Raw genomic sequence first — 17,502 nt, forward strand, 5'->3', positions numbered from 1 at the left:
CAAGGAATTATCCTTAATTTGAAAAATTTTTTCTTAAGTTTAAAGTGTTTAAGGGTAACTAATAATCATTCTCTGACAGAAGCATAATGAAAATTTTATGTATATTAAAATGTCTGTGAAAACACAAAATAGCCAACAGTAAAAACAATTTACATGTTATGTTTTATTGATAGAAATATTAAATTTTAATATTATATATTATTTTCTTCTTTAAACTTTGGCCAAAATTTGGCAATTAGCCAAAGTATATCTAATTTAAAACTGAAAATTATTTCTCTGAGGCACATTGTTTCTAGTTTTACCAAAGGAATAAGACTTAACTTTCTTAATCACATTCAGAGTTCCTAGCTTCCCATGTTTCACTGTGACGGTCACATGTAAGTGTGCTCTGTAGAGTCTCAGATGTATTTTCCCATTACCACTATGTTTTCCAGTTACACAGTTGTAATGGCACTAGGTTAGATACCAGGAAGATTTGCACAATGCAGTATGAGTTCAATTTGGTGAATAACAGGCAACCATGGCCTCAATCAAATTTGATTTATCAGTCTTTACCTGAATCCTGAATTTGTCTTTTGCTAGTTTTAAATGAATATGTTGACCACATCCTTCACAGTAGTTACCCATCTTCGTCAATTATGTAGGTCCTATCCACATTACTTTGTCAGAATTTTTTTAAGATGTTAAACTGACCGAAAAGAAATGATGGAAAGGAACTAGTATTTTTAAGCACCTATTATGTGCCTTTCCAATTTAATTCAGCACACATTTATGAATTCCAATAACATGCTAGGCACAGCACCAAACAATCAATACCTTTCACTTACATTATTTCTATTGATCTTACTGCACCCCTAAGTGGGTGTTCTTATTTCTATTTTTAAAATAATGAGATTTAAAAAGTTTAAGCAAGTTTCAGAATAGAATTTGAACCTAGATCTGCTTGGTTCCTCAGACTACTGCCTTTGTACACCTCAAATCCTTATCAACTCATTTATCAGAACAGAGATAATTGTACCTATAGAAATACCTTTGAAGTTCATTTTAAACTTCAACATCAAAAGAACCAACAAAATCTTCTTTGTTTTCATATAGGTATATGGCCATTATTGATCCCTTGAAACCCAGACTGTCTGCCACAGCTACCAGAATTGTCATTGGAAGTATTTGGATTCTTGCATTTCTTCTTGCCTTTCCTCAGTGTCTTTATTCCAAAATCAAAGTCATGCCCAGCCGTACTCTTTGCTACGTGCAATGGCCAGAAGGTCCCAAACAACATTTCACGTAAGTTAAACCTCTGCTATCATTTTCAATTCAAAATATCAGACACTTAGGAAAATAGTGGTTGGGAGCAGAAATTAATAAGACATAGATGTTTTCCTTAGGGCTCACATATTACATGAGAAAAGAAACATGTAAAATTACTATAAGACAGTGTGATGTGGTCAGAAAGTCTGAATAAGTTACAAAGGTTTTAATTGGAAATGTGATGATTTCTACATGGGACAGCACTGGAGAGTTTCCTGGAGGCAGTGATAACAGATGAAAGCAATGTGCAAAGGAAAGTAGGGTTGTTATTGATTGAGATGTGCACACGGAGGAACCAAACCCCAAAGTGTTGATTGCTCTTTTAGGAACCTGGCAGAAGGGAAGGAAGGTCCTGGTAGGTCCTTTAATTTTGCCTTGGCTTGATTTGGTCTGTGTTCATTTGTTTCAGCATTAAGAAACCTGAGCACTAGTTTGGAAAGGAATTAGGAATACTGTATGCCAGAATTTGGTATTTTTTACTTTGGACCCACCCGAAGAAAAACAACAGGGAAAAACAGCATAATCATATACTTGATTATATTTGAATTTGAATCATTTGAATTTGATTATAGTAAAATATTTTCCTATTTTTAATGACCTAATTTTTCCTTTAAAACTAAGAAATTGTTCAAATAATAGTCATCATTTAAGTACTCATTTTATCTAGATTTTTGAAGAAAAATATTAGATGGCACTTATTGAAGGAGAATCAGGCAGCATTTATTAAACTGAGTGCTGTATTCTGTTCATTATTAGTAATAAAACAGTTGTATAACACTATCATCCTTAAATTATTTATTAACTGAATTACTTCTCCATTGACTTTTCCCCCAACATTTTCTCCCTTTCACTTGAAACAGTGTAGAAGAAATAATACAGAATTAAAACTGCCAAAGAAGTTAAATATAATATGCATTCTGTCTCTCTCTTTCTCTCTCTCTCTCTCTCTCTCTCTCTCTCTCTCTCGCTCTCTCTCGCTCTCTCTCGCTCTCTCTCGCTCTCTCTCTCACACACACAGACACAAACACACACACAAACAATTCATATAGGAAAACAGGCTTATTTTCAAAGATGAAATACATGTAAAATTAAGGTAGTTTTCAAATGAAACATTAAAAAAAACATACTATAATAGATGCCACTGTTTACAGCCACATTGGAGGGGAGAAAACACTTATTTAAGGTCAGAGATACCACAAGGAACAGTTTTACAACATCACTGCAATTATTTCACAAAGCTACAGTATAACTAGTTAATCAATTTAAGAATTGTTTGCAAATATGTCACATTTTTGGCCCTCAACAGTTTTCATTTCCACAGATTTCAACTACTCTAAATTTCTAGCTACTGAAAGGGAAAGAATGATTATAAGTTTTCCAAAGAGTTATGAAATATATGAAGATGAGAGATCAGCTATCATTGCACATCTTTTCTCACCACCAGTCCTCAATTTTTCTGAGAAATAATGAGGGAAAATGTCAAACACAGGTGTTGTCACTCTCTCTATGACCAAAGAGATTGGGACCAAGTTACAGCCATTATTAATGCAGACTGATAAAGAATAAGTTATATTCTATGTATGTATAATATGTGAAAATATACTCTATGATCATGTATATCTAAAAAGAACAAATGAATTCTTTAGAAAAAGGTTTACCTTTGAAGGCTTTCTCTGGTCTTACAAATTAGTAGAAAATTATTTTATTTTATAGTACATTAAATTTTGACTAAAAATAGGAAGTCTTCTGTTATTTGTTTTAAGCTAGTCAAGGAGTAAAGGTCACAGACATGCATTTTAACCTACTACGTACTTTAAGTCAGTTGAAAATCTTTAATGAAAATTATGCTAAAAATTCTAAATATGATCTTTTCCAAGTCTGCTATTAAAAGGGCTTAAAGCTTTACTAATTAAAATAAAGTAGAAAATAAGAGCTCTAAGGCTGTCCCATTCTTTGGACAAGCATTTCTTGGAACAAGAAATGTTTCCTGGAAATTGCTAAATTCTGCACAAGCAAGAAACCTACACATACTAGGGCATAGAATTAATTTCATTTTATTCCAGAGGGATTCTTCTCCCCTGGTAAAGAAACAGCACAAGGAATGAATCTTAACTGGGATCATCATCAGAAGTTGTAAACTTGGTCTTTATTGATGAAGTCAGACAGTTTTTTGAAGCAGACTGTGGAAGCAGAAAGTAGAATCAGCTTCCTGGAGCCACAGATCATTACCTTTTATCTAGTTAGAATGAATATCAACTTGAATGATCATCCAAAGTCACTTTTAATTGTACTATCAAATAAAGTTCACCACCGTGTTGTTTTAAAGGAAGTTGTCAAAAGTAAGAATTCGATGAACTCCAGGTGAGAAAAATCAAAACAAGTCATAATCAACTAATGAGTTGTCTATTTAAGGCAAACTGATGAGAATGTACCCAGCTACAATTGACTCAAAGAGTCAGAGTCCTACCTGGAAAGTGTGAATTTTCATTAACTAAGGGCAGAGTGAGGCAGAAGAAGACCTACTTCTGTAACATTTTAATATCCAAACAGCGTAGTAGAAACTGTTCCCAAGGGTGATGTATATTCCATTAACCACATCGAATAAAGCAGATGCATTATTCCTTTTTTTTTTTTTTTTTTTTTTTTTTTTTTTTTTTTTTTGTATACGAAGCTTGTTTGTCTCCCTTTGGCTATTGAAATGTACTTTGAAATGATTCCATGTTGGTTTAGTTCAGGAAGCAACACTAAGAAAGTCACTTATCAGGCAGAAAGTGAGAATCAAGTCCGTGGACTTGCTGTCCAGTCCAAGCAAACACAGCAAGAGAAACAATCGTGATCATGAAGTACATCTTAGGCTTCTCTTCCTTTCAAGTAATCAGGCATTTCCTCTAGCCCACAGCTTTGTGTCATGTTTTTACTAGACTGCTGCAGATTTCTGGAATTTTGGATGTTGATCATTGGTCCATTTATTGGAGCCAAAAATTCTAGGTGCTAGAATGGGAACAAGGTCATCAATCAAGCACAAATACATAACAAAACAGGAAACACAGGATGGACAGATGGCTCTAGATAATATATAATTCAGCAGGTTGGTGCTGCAATTATCTCCCTACTCCATTATCCCAAAGGTGCAGTCTCAAGGAGCGCAAGCCTGAGGGATTCCTTCCCCGCATGCCCACAGTTACTGGAGCACTCCCCATTGACATTAAACATTAAATCAGATACTCCAAGATGCTAGGAAATGGAAAAAAAAATAAAAAGGACAGGTATTGATAAGTCTATTATAACAAACTACTCAATTACTTTAAAGTCTTCCTAAGAAAATGACAGTCACACAAAAGTTAGTAAAATTTAGGCTGTTAAATTATTCTATAAGCTTCTACTCCTCCCTAATTGAATATAATTTTGATTGAAAGCTATGGAATCCTAGAATTCAATTTGCTAATCAATGATGACTAATATTTGTATACATGTTATGTACCAAGTTAATAAAATAAAATGCACCATGACTTTGGAAAAAATGCACATCTTTACCCGATTTTTAAAAATCACAAATAACTCTTGTATTCAATTTAGCTCAGAGTACCTACTTTTTATTTTTGTTTAGATGAAAAACAATTTAGTTCCAATATGTTTGATGTTTCAAAGATATATAAAATAGTCCTACATAAAAGAAAATATATGTCAACAGATTAACTTATTCTAACCTTCCCTGTTCCTCTGATAATACACTTACTAGCTTAGCTGAATAATTACTAAGTAGAGAACCAAGCAGAGGAAAGGCATCCATTCTCTCTACTAAGCAAAGGAAATATGCATAGATTAAATGAGCACTTTACCACAGTTACACACTTTCACATACAAAGGCTAACCTAGGTCAACTGGCAGCATTTGAAACATGACTCCAGGTGACACTAAGCATGACATTTAGATCAACTCGTGAAATGAGGACATAAAGTGAAAATAATCTTTGGCATTTTTTATTATGATTCAAAACTGAACAAATTTGAAGTTCTACATATTTTATTCCAAAAGATTCTTCAGTGTGTTTTTCTTATTCCTCACAGGTACCACATTATTGTCATTATTCTGGTGTACTGCTTCCCGTTACTCATCATGGGTATCACGTATACCATCGTTGGGATTACTCTCTGGGGAGGAGAGATCCCAGGAGATACCTGTGACAAGTATCATGAGCAGCTGAAGGCCAAACGAAAGGTACTGTTCCGCATAATTCACCTAGCATTGGGCAAACTGTGGCACATCAGAGAGAGGAAAACCTAGTCATGGCATTTTAATATAATATAATTTGATATTCTACTTCCACTTTTCAAAATGTCTCCTTTTCCACTGGGCATGGTGACACACACCTGTAATCCAAGCAGCTCTGGAGGCTAAGGCAGGAGGATCACAAGTTCACAGCCAGCCTTAGCAGTTTATCAAGGCACTAAGCAACTCAGCGAGACCCTATCTCTAAATAAAATATAAAAAAGGACTGGGGATGTAGCTCAGTAGTTGAGTACCCCTGGGTTCAATCCCTGGTACCAAAAAAAAGAAAAGAAAAAAAAGTCTTCTTTCCTTTGTTTTACAATTTTTTTTGTTTTCTTTTTCGTTCTCTCTTTATGTTGTCATTCTGTAAGCCACTGTCCATGCAAAATAACAGAATATTAGTGCCTGGTAGAACAAGAGTTAATTCCTTACAGCAGGACATTTTTTTTTTTAAATCACCTTTTGCAGAATATTCTGATTCATTCCACCTGAAATTGCCAAAATTTCCCTTTAAATGGAATCCCAGATGATTTTAGTTAGGCAACTCTAGCTATCAGAGTTGATAGAGTGAACAGAGTGACTGTGATGATGTACTCTATAATCTTCCAGGAATGACATCTCTCTTAGGAAGTGCTATGATTCCTCTGTGTCTATCCTGCCTCTTCCCTTTCTCTCTCCTCCTCTCCTCTCCCCTCCATTCCCCTCCTCTTCTTTCCTCTCTTTTTCCCCTTATCTAGTCAGTCATCACGTATATCTGATTAAGGAATGAGAACTGTATTAGTGCTCTTCTACAATTCTTTGATAGAAAAAGCCTATTTCTGACTATTACACATTTAATAAGAAAACCTCTAAAACAAGCAGGATTGATGTTTCCCTAGAATTTTTTTCAAAGATTTTTTTCCAACTATCATTATGTGACTCAATGAAAGATTTTTTTTAAATTTGTGAAATTAAAAAGTATCTTATACCATCATCTTCTCTCCAATTGATGTGAGCCTAATGCATACTGGGGAAGTTTATTTCAAGATAAATGAGCAGGTTAATAATTATTTTTGTTCCGTTTATGATTAACTTATTTATGTAAAACTACTAACAACCACATGGGCATTTCCTATAAAAATTTCTCAAGAGTCTTAAAACTAATTAATGATGTACACTCAACAATGATCATTCAGGTTTAAAAAATATAATGTAGCAAAAGGATTCCATTTTAGTACCATGTTTTTTCTTTGATATTGACAAATAATGCTAGACAAGGCTTATGCCTGGCTAATACTTTAATAGTCTCTAGTATTGAAAACTACGAGCAAGCATTATATTTTCCCACATTAATTTTCTCATGTCAGGCTACATACATATGTCTATGAATTATGTGCATAATTTTATTTCTCTTTCAAAAAATAACCTTAAAAATGATATGCACAAATCACTAAACTATGCTTTTAATACCTAAAAAAAATCACTAAAAGTAGAACTCTAATAATATGTTGATCTTATCTGAAGTTTGTCGCTTTTGCAATTTCAACCCTTATTTTCTAATATTTTGCTCTTACAAGATACTCTTTTCTTAGAATAATTTCTTATAATTATGTTTTGAATGTCAACACATTAAACAATTGATGTGATGTTTTACATATTTCAGAATAATTTCTGTCTTTGTATTACCTACTTAATTACCTTTTATTTCTTATTGTTATAGATCTTTTTCTGTTTTGCCCTTTCCCTGTTCACTTCTACACAAATCTTAAAAAGCCCATGATTATAGATTACAGAGAATTTTTTTCCACATGTAGTATTTTTCTAGGAAGAAATTAAAACTTAATCTCAGTTCTTTATTTTTGAATTTAAAGTTCCAGAGGAAACAAAACCATGAAGTGTTTTTTTTTTTTTTTTTTACTTTGCCCCTGTGTAGCCTATGAGAGTGAAGCATAAATTTTCCCTTTTGATTTCATTACTCTAAAGTTTCAAAGGAATATCAGCTCAAACTGGGAGTGTGACTCTTCTAGAACATTTCAGTAAAGGAGAACACTTAAAAGTTCTGGTCTGTTTATCTCCCTCTCAGATTGTGTTCTGAGCTGAAATAATGCAAAGTTAAATCCAAGCCAGGGACTTATAAGAAATACTGTTTTCCTTGGATTTAATGCACACTCATTCATGGTGTTCGACTATCAGTATGTGGACAGTAATACTGATTTGCTCTAAATTTTAAAATTTCAAAACACACCTTGTCTTATTCTTTTTAATAAATTGCTACTGAATTTATTTTTTTTTTTGACTGACACATAATAATTGAACCCATCTTAAATCAAACTATTGTTCTGGGATGATTTGAATTGTACATATTACTGATAATCATGATATCTTCACATTTTCATGTGCTCACAAATAGATATGTCTTACCTTGGACTTACTATTTTATCATGGGTTGTCTACCAGAGATCACATCCTTGATAATACAGACTGAACTTGAGAGAGAAAATACAAACAAAAGTCTTGGCTATAATAGTCTAAATTAAGCATGATTGTTGGGGAAAAAATCTTCATGAACAATTATGAGCCATCCTCTTAAAAATAAAAATTGGTAGATATTTATTGACTCTTAAACATACATGTACAAGAATAAATAAAAGCTGAAGAAATCTTAGGTCACTGAGAGAGCATCACAGTTCTTGGGAAACATGACTTCTGTTTCTCCTCCTGTAATATTTAGTATTATGCTCAGTTTCTAATCTTGAGAATTAAATGATTTGAAGAAGAGCCAGTATGAATACCTCACATTTCTAACTTATATATTTATATTTTAACTAATATGAAACTTCCAGATAACTTATGATTAACCACCCCTCAATTTTACATATATTCTGCCTAAGATTATAAATTTTGAGAGTAATACCGCTGCTTGCAGTAAGCACTGGGTAAAAAGATTATTAATTTTGAGTAATATGTCAACTTACCTCCATAAATACCTCATCATTAAAACTGTAGTATTGAATCTGAAAACCAGTGTTTTACCTTTATGGCTCCAAGAAGCTTAATAAGATCCAGAGCAATCTGGAGAAGTGTTCCAACATTTTACTCACATCTATAGAACTGGCCCTTGATAGAAGAAAAAGAAATGCTAATAAACAATACACTCAGAAACTTCTATGTAATGTATTTTATAGTTTCAAAGCACTTTGTATACCTCATAACACAACCAAGGGTATCTTTAATTTATAATATATATCCTGTATGTTTTGTACCCATTGGCTTTAAATATGTTGTCTATTTAAATGTCTTAAAATAATGAGTCTCTTTATTGTAGCAAAGTAGTTAAATTATGAATCTCTGCACTTCAAGTATATTCAACTAGATGAAAATACAAAATATCAATTAAGGTCACACAATTCTCAAGGACTGGGTAAAGTTTATTCTCTTTCTTCAATGGCAGTTGGTTAATAATCTTGTAAAGCTCTCCTTCTGGAAATGTGAACTATTTCATACTGCTATACTATTTAATTTAGAAATTGGAGTTATTACATTTTTATGAACTCGTAAGAGAGAATGCTTTTTTGATATTATACTGTTAGCTGAGCATGTTTTATTTATTATGATATTCCAGAAGGAGAATAAATACTACCTAGAAAAGTAAACTGACCCTCATCTATGTTATTCTACTTATTAGTAGATACAGTCACAGATTTTGGCTATCTATTAAAACCTTGACAAAAATCCCATGTGTTAAAATTATTAAAACTATCTATGTAAAGTCATAATAATTACACAACAAAACTTGAAACTTTAGTTGTTAGTTTAATGTATTGTTTTGGCATATGAAAAGTTATATTTTAAATATCTAATGTTCAATTCACGAGCAAATTTAACACACAATTTTGTATTTCTGGAGGAGTCATGTATAGAACCTAGAAGGATATATCTAGAAAGAATCTAAAATTTCATGATTCCTTACCTAAAATCACTTGCCTAAAACCAAATGCAGGGTGAGAAGGAAATGAATGCAGGTGCTAACTGATCTCCTAATTAGGATGTTTTGGTATAGAAATCAAATGCACTTTAACGTTTTTTTCAGTCTTGCTAATATCATTGTTTTCTTAAGTGATTCTATGTAGGAAAACTATATATATTTCCTCAGTCATTAGTAATATTTATTATAAATATTATCTAAAACTAACTAAATCCATGTCATTTCAATTTAAAATCACTCAATTTGGAAACAGAGATTTCTCATCCATCTTTTCCACATATTTCTTACATAAATAGAGACTATCTCTTTCCAACTTGAGTGGGAAAAATGTAGTGGCATTCTCCTGTCAATGATTTAATTTAAGATTCTTGGCAATAGCAAAATATATCCCAAAATATATGTGTGAATGAGTCAGATGAATCCCTGATGGCAACTTGGAGTCATAACATAACATAAATGCTAGAACATAAATGCTAGAAGGCCAGAGAGTAGCAAGATGGGAAGAAATAAATTATACTAAGTAAGAGAAACATGAATTAGATATAAAACATCATTAATGCTATAATGATCATAATTATTAAATTAACATGTATATATAAAAGAAGAAATTGTGGCTAGATAGAATACAGAGTAGAAATGTTCTGAAGAGTAAGACCAAGCTCAATTCATTCATCAAAAATCATCTGTTAAAAATTCTTATTGTGGATATGTCACACACAAAGTTTGTCTGAATTTAGGAAAAATGCTTTTCAGTCTTGTGATATCCTTGTGAATTCTACAAGTTATGTGGTACTGCCTGAAGGCAGACACTCCATCTGTGCTGAGGAAGAGTACCAACATCAAGGGGAAAGACCCTTCACATGCCACAGAGCTCAGCCCTCAGAGCTGCTTTGTTCAAGTCTGATCCATAACAAGAATACCAGTTCTGTGATAATGTCAATTATCTAAATCTACAGAAGTAGATATTAGGTATCTGATTCTAGAAGTATGAATGCCAAAAGTACAGTGCCATAATCATGATAGACTGTGCACATTTTATGTTGAAGATTTGTATTCCAGTTATTGCCTTACTTATGATCTTAGATAAATCTCTCTAGCTTTCTTACATCCTATTTTCTTAAAATCATGGAGACATGATTAAAATCATGGAATCATTTGAAGACAGTTATATTACTATAATTTCAACTAAATTATAATTTTTAATTTAAAAATTTAATTAAAATTTTAATTTTGGAATTGAAATTCTATGGTTCTCATACTTAGCATTGTGCCTTCTACATAGCAGACACTTATTCCATGTTGATATGTCCCTTTTCTTGTGCCATTTTGTACCTTTTCCAATATGCAGAACCTAAAATTGGATGAGAATTCGTGCCCAGACATTAATATCGAATTAAATAAGAAATCATTAGAATAGTTGTAGATTTTAGTATACTATACTGACACAACCACATCAATGTTTATAGCAGCGAAGTTCACAATAGCCAAGTTACAGAACTAGCCCAGATGCCTGTCAACAGATGAATGGATAAAGAAAACATGGTATATATTCACAATGGAGTTCTTACTCAGCCATAAAAAAAAAAAAATGAAAATAGATGAAATTTGGACATTTGCTGGTAAATGGATGGAACTGGAGAACATCATGCTAAATGAAATAAGCCAGACCCAGAAAGTCAAGGGTTGAATGTTTTCTCTCACATGTAGAAGCTAGAAGAAAATAAGGGGGGGGTGGAGCAGATTGGGCAGGGGGGATCCCATGAAAATAGAAGAGACCAGTGTATAGTTTGTGCCAGGCTAGCTCAGATGCTGGTAAGGACGTGGAGTCAAGACCCCAGACTCCAGGAGTTGGGTGGAAGCAGGCTTGTGGTGAGTAGCCTACAAACTCGTTTATTGTGGAAACAGCCATACATTTTATAGATTTCCTGCCCAATCACAATGTGCCACGGGGGATCAGACCACCAGGTTCCTATACAGGTCCCCTTGGTAACACTGAGTCAACTGGGGGCAGTCGTTTACTTTCCTAGGTAGGAGAAGCAGAACGCTCCTCCTTGAAAGTTTTCCTTACACTCTTAAGGAGTTCACTGCTGCCAGCCAAGAACTAGGATTTCTCCTAACATTTCCCCCATTTTTATTAATTTGGACAAGGGAGTCCTTCAGGGGGACTTGATTGACCTGAACCCTTGTGATTCTTTTGTTGAAAATGGACCACAAACAGTTAATAACTGCAAGTATTATAAGGAAGAATATGCAGGCTAATCCTAACATTATAGTAGGATTTAGCATATTAAGCAGGTTCTTTTCAAAGGTAATAACAGAGACCTCTCCCAGGAGGGAGAAGGGGGCCACAGGTGATGTTCTAAAGTCCCAAGAAGTGAGGGCACCCTACATTCTTTATAGGTTAAGGTCTCTTTTGTTCTCCATATCTCTCCCCCCTTATCTCTCCTTCCTGCCTATGTGACTAGGCCTGGTTTTGCAGGTGAGATGCATAAAGTGAGAAGCGAATGGGTAGGGGAAGGGCCAAACTGATTCAGCCAGGTAAGTGCCCAGGGGGCATTAATTAGCAGCTCCTTGCCTGGAGTCCTTGATAAGGGCAGGTGAATCTGGTAATCAATGGGCTCTGCAGATCCTTGATATTCCATTCTTCCAGGGGCAGTCTCCAACTTCCAGAGGCAGATGGCTTTCATGGCCTCCATTTTCTCCATTAGACTTGATCCCCTATTTCTACACTAACTGCCTGTCCCCAGTTCTGGCTTTACCAGTGAAGTCAGAGGAAGGGGATTGGGGGCAGGGGAAGATGAAAGGAGAAAAGGAACAGTGGAATGAAATTGACCAAACTATCCTATGTACACATATAAATGTAGCCCAGGGAATTTCACTTTTATGTATATCTATAAAGCTCCAATTTTGAAAACTATAAATAAATGGAAGGAATGCTGATAAAGAAGAGGAAATTGAATGAGGTGAGGGAGGAGAAGAAGGAAAGGAAAAGTACTAGAATTGTACTATTCCAATTGAATTGGAGCAACTTATATTTCATGCTTATATAATTATGCCAAAATGAACCACAATATTATGTATAATGATAATGCACTAATTGAAAAAGATAAATTATATTAAGCATAATACTAGTTCCCAAGGACCCTAAGATTTTCTATGCATTAATTATAATGAGAAATATCAGTGGAAAATTCCCTCAGTGCATTTAATCATAGTAACAAAAACAGCAACAACCACAGTGGGGGGAAAAAAGAGTTATTTTTCATTTTTCCAGTTTAGCCTATAAACTAAACCTCTTACTCTTCAAAAATATCCATCAAAAAATTCTGAACCAAGAATTTGACAACACATTGCCTTCTCTGTGTTTTAATATTTACATCATATTTTATGTTATTGAGCTGAACTTTAGCTTCACAGTTGTGAAGTCCTTTAGTACCCAGCTGTAACAATCTAAGTAACAAAATATGTACAGATTCTTCTAGAAGAATTCACTGCACTTATCAATAGTAATAAATGTGCAGAGTAGAGTTATTGAGAAACTGTTGAAATGCTGGTTTTATGAATAGACTAAAACTTTTCTGATATTGTCCTCATAACCATTTTCTCTTTCTATACTTGACTTTATTTAAAAAAAAAAAAAGAACCACATCATGTACAACCACAAGAATGGGATCCTAATTAGAATAAGTTATACCTTATGTATATATATTATGTCAAAATACACTCTACTGTCATGTATATCTAAAAAGAACAAATAAAAAATAAACTTGAATTGACCAGATGACTTAGACTCCAATATTAACATATCATGATAGATGTTTGAGCTCACACATGCCAAAGTTGTGGTTGACATATCTTTAAGTACTCTCATTTACACACCTCTGCAACACACTTCCACTTATTTCCATGGATCTTTCCTCAATTGTTCATTGTACTGATGCTTTATTGCTACTCATATTACTAATTAATAATTACATCTTTTACACACTCATGTGTTCTACTTTCTTTTTAAAATATCATGTAGGTATTAACCAAATATTTTAGAAAAAAGGTAAAGAAAGGTGGGGGGGTGGGATCTCATGAAAAATCTAAGGAAGACCAATAGAGTACAGGAAAGGAACCAAAGGAGGGAGGAGGGGAGGGAAAAGAGAATTATATTGGCCAAATTATATTGTTATACTGTGTGCATGTATGAATATATACAATGAATTCCACCATTGTGTACAACTAAGTGCACCAATAAAAAGAGATGGGAAAAAATTAACCAAACATTTTTATAGTAAGTTTTCTAGGGAAATGAAAATCAAGAACCATGAAGTATATTAAATTTCTGTCATATCTCAAAATGTCTCCCCCCAAAATAGAAAAGTAAATATTATAAGAATTTTAATCAGAAATACACAATTATTTACCATTTATTTTTCATACAGGTATTTTAAGAAAAGTTTCTATTTTAGCTGATAAATCACTGAACACAATTAGAATGTATCTTTCTTACATCTTTTTGAACTTGCAGAAAGATACAAGAAAGTTATATTTTATCTCAGTAAAGGAAGATGAAAAAATGTAGAGTTGGTACCCTAAGAAGACTTACTATCTTAAAATGAAGAACCAAAAACAAAACAATGTCATAAAATACCTGAAACTTCTGATGGGTTTGAAAAATATTACCATACAATGTTTCTAAATGAAACAGGGAAGCTTACCCAAAGCCAGTAGTCATTTGTTCCCTCTAGCTAAATCCTTCTACTATACCTGGCACAATCAGCAGAGCCTCCCAAGCCCACACTGTGCATTGCCAATACCACCAGGTCTACACCCTTGATTAAGGTTCTCCCTGCTCCTTGTGGCTGGCAGTAAGCAGGAATTACTTTGAAAAGCCTATATTTTTTTGTTTATTAGTCATATTTACTTCTTAAAAACAACAGAAAAGATAAACACTTCAAGGAGGAAATATCTAGAGTCCTGAGTACATGACAATCCTTTGAAAAGATTTCTCTGTAGATCATCCATTAACATTTCCCATTCTGCAATTACAGGTTCAATGAAGATAGAACATATTCAGACATCATGGATTGCATCTAGAAAATACATTTTAGCATATGAAGTCTATAACAATCATCATAGTTCCCAATGTTTCAGGATACACTACATACACACACCCACACACAAATTCAAAATTATATCAATTGTAATAGATTTTATAAAATCACTATATGAGTAAATCTTTAATCCTATCCTTCCCATGGTTTTTTAAAGCTTAGCTCCATCTGAAATGAATTTGTCTGAGTTGGAGAAGCATTCACAGATTTATCTTCTAGATGTTTTCCTGTTGTTCCCACCAACAGGTATTGAGGATTCCATCTTTAACAATAACTTCAAAAGTCACAGTTACTACACTGAATTATCAACTGTATTTGAGACTGAATGAGGACTCTCTGCCTATGATATAACTAACTCTTCATGCATTCTCATAACACTAGTCTAAATTAATGAAGCTTTGAAATATATTCTATAATCTGACAATGACAAGTCCTGTTTTGTGTTTATTCCAGAAATTTCTTAAATATCTAGCTTCTTTTCTTGTAATCATTTTTGTCTAGTTAAAAAATATTTCTATTGATGGAATCGGATAAACTTGTTTATTAACTTTGAGAGAAATGGACAATAAATATTAAGTAAGGAAAATATGGAAAGGGTTGATGAGATAAATGAATGTCATCCTTTAAGTTACTCTTAAATAATAGAATAGAGTGACTGAGAACAAAAGTTTACAATCATTATGCCAAGTTCAAATGCTGGCTCTGGTATATACCTTGAGTAATATACTTATCTGAGCTTCTGAAAGTTTTATAGGTCTTCTAAAATGAAATGAAAATAATAACACCTATGGTTACAGTTGTGTGGAAATTAAATAAGGCAGATATGTTAAACATTCTAAAAATTCCTAGCACATAAAACTGCTCTCAGTAAATGCCATCTATTACTTTAGGTACTTTAATCTGAATACATATGAAAGTGTTGCAGAGATCAGAAGACATCATGTGGCAGAAAAGCAAAGAAGTATAAAATGGCCATTTATCTTTTTAAGCATAATATTGACCTGCCTTTTATAGTGAGTCATAGTTGTAGATAATTTCTACATGTCTATTATTTAATTCTCACAGTATCTATGTAAATTTTTTCTATTTAAATAAAAAGGCAACTGAGTCTCAACCTCACACAATGAATGGGTGATAAAGTTTAGATTTGAGTCTTGGATAAATGTTTTCAGGACTGTATTTTTTTAGATTAAAGATATGTAGGTATCAGAATGGTACTTTATGTTTGAGTGTCATTTGTAGTATAAGTAAAGAGCATTCTCATATAGTCTACTGATCCTCACAAAAACGCTGGGAGGCAGACTTGGTAGACATTGTTTTCACTGATTTAGCAAATCAGGAATTTGAAGCTCTGAGGAAGTAAAAGGTGCCCAAATTTGCACAACTACTAATTGTGCAAGTGATGTTCATTCGGTGCTATGGAATATAAACTATTTTTTTCCACTGCTTTGAACTGCAGAGAAGTTGTGACTACCCTTAGCCAGTCTCTTGTCCATTGCTACCTCCTGCTTATCTTTCCATTATACATTGTGGCTTACAGTAGAGAGGTACCTCTAATAGGAATTTCTGCAATGATGGAAATGTTCTATCTACTGACCAATAGAGTAGCCATTAGCCACATGTATCTATTTAACACTTTAACTATGATTGCTACAAAAAAGGAACTAAATTCTTTTCTTTTAGTTATTCAAATTTAAATGAAAGAGCCGCATATGTGTGGAGATTACAATATTGGTGAGTGCTGCTCTAAAAAGGGATAAACAATAAACCAAATGCAATAGTGCTTTTTCTCCTTCATGGTGATAGTGTAGATAACACTTGAATTAAATCAGAAAGTTTATCATTAAGTTTTTGAGAAAGTTTTGATTCATTTCCTTCAATAGATTGTTCATAGAATTCTGGTATTTGAGAAATTCTTTTTTTATTCCTTTTTAAATGATAATAATACTTGCATATATTTATGGGTTACTTTGTGATGTTTTGATATAAACAAACGTCAAATGATTCAATCAAGTTAATTAATATTCATTACTTCATTCATTACCTTTTCGCATTTTTATCCTTTTGAAACATAAAATATATTGTTAACTATAATCATTATGCTTTATAATAGATTCTTCTTTAAATTTATTTTTATACATAGTAGTAGGATTCATTATGCCATATTCATATATGCACATAACATAATTTGATTATATCCTTCATACCCCAAACCCATTCCCTCCCTTCACTCCCCTCTACTTAATATAAAGTAATTCTATCCTTCCCTATCCCCGCTATTGTGAATTAGCTTCTGCATATCAGAGAAAACATACAGCCTTTGGTTTTTGGGGTTTGGATTATTTCACTTAGCATGATATTCTCTAACTCCATCCACTTACAAGTAAATGCCATAATTTCATTCGTCTTTAAAGATGAGTAATATTCCATCATATACATCTAGAAGTGAAAATTGCTGGATCACATGATACTACTAGTTTTGTATTTTTTTCTTTTTTTTATTAAAAATCATAAATTTACATAGGGCAATGTTCTTTGATTCATTCTGTTATTTTATTCCCTTCCCCCCACCTCTCCAACCCCTCTTTTCCCTCTATACAGTCCTTCCTTCCTCCATTCTTACCACCCTCCTTATCCCTAACCCTAAACCTAACACTAACCCTAATGCTAACCGCTGCTACCTCCCATTATATGTCCTCATCCACTTATCAGCGAGATCATTCGTCCTTTAGTTTTTTGAGATTGGCTTATCTCACTTAGCATGATATCCTCCAATTTCATCCATTTGCCTGCAAATGCCATAATTTTATCATTCTTCGTGGCGGAGTAATATTCCATTGTATATATATGCCACGGTTT

At 33.2% G+C, this 17,502-nt stretch overlaps 1 protein-coding gene across 1 annotated transcript in view; it reads left to right on the forward strand.

The window, feature by feature from the left end:
* The window catches only part of TACR3 (tachykinin receptor 3), a 103,465-nt gene that overhangs the window by 46,044 nt on the left and 39,919 nt on the right, over positions 1–17,502 (forward strand). Inside the window, exons 2-3 of the mRNA XM_079154703.1 lie at positions 1,096–1,284; positions 5,376–5,526. Coding sequence (XP_079010829.1) covers positions 1,096–1,284; positions 5,376–5,526 — 340 coding nt within the window. The remainder of the gene's footprint in view (positions 1–1,095; positions 1,285–5,375; positions 5,527–17,502) is intronic.

The sequence above is a fragment of the Sciurus vulgaris genome (genome assembly GCF_902686455.1).
Source record: "Sciurus vulgaris genome assembly, chromosome: 9".
NCBI classification, from domain to species: domain Eukaryota; kingdom Metazoa; phylum Chordata; class Mammalia; order Rodentia; family Sciuridae; genus Sciurus; species Sciurus vulgaris.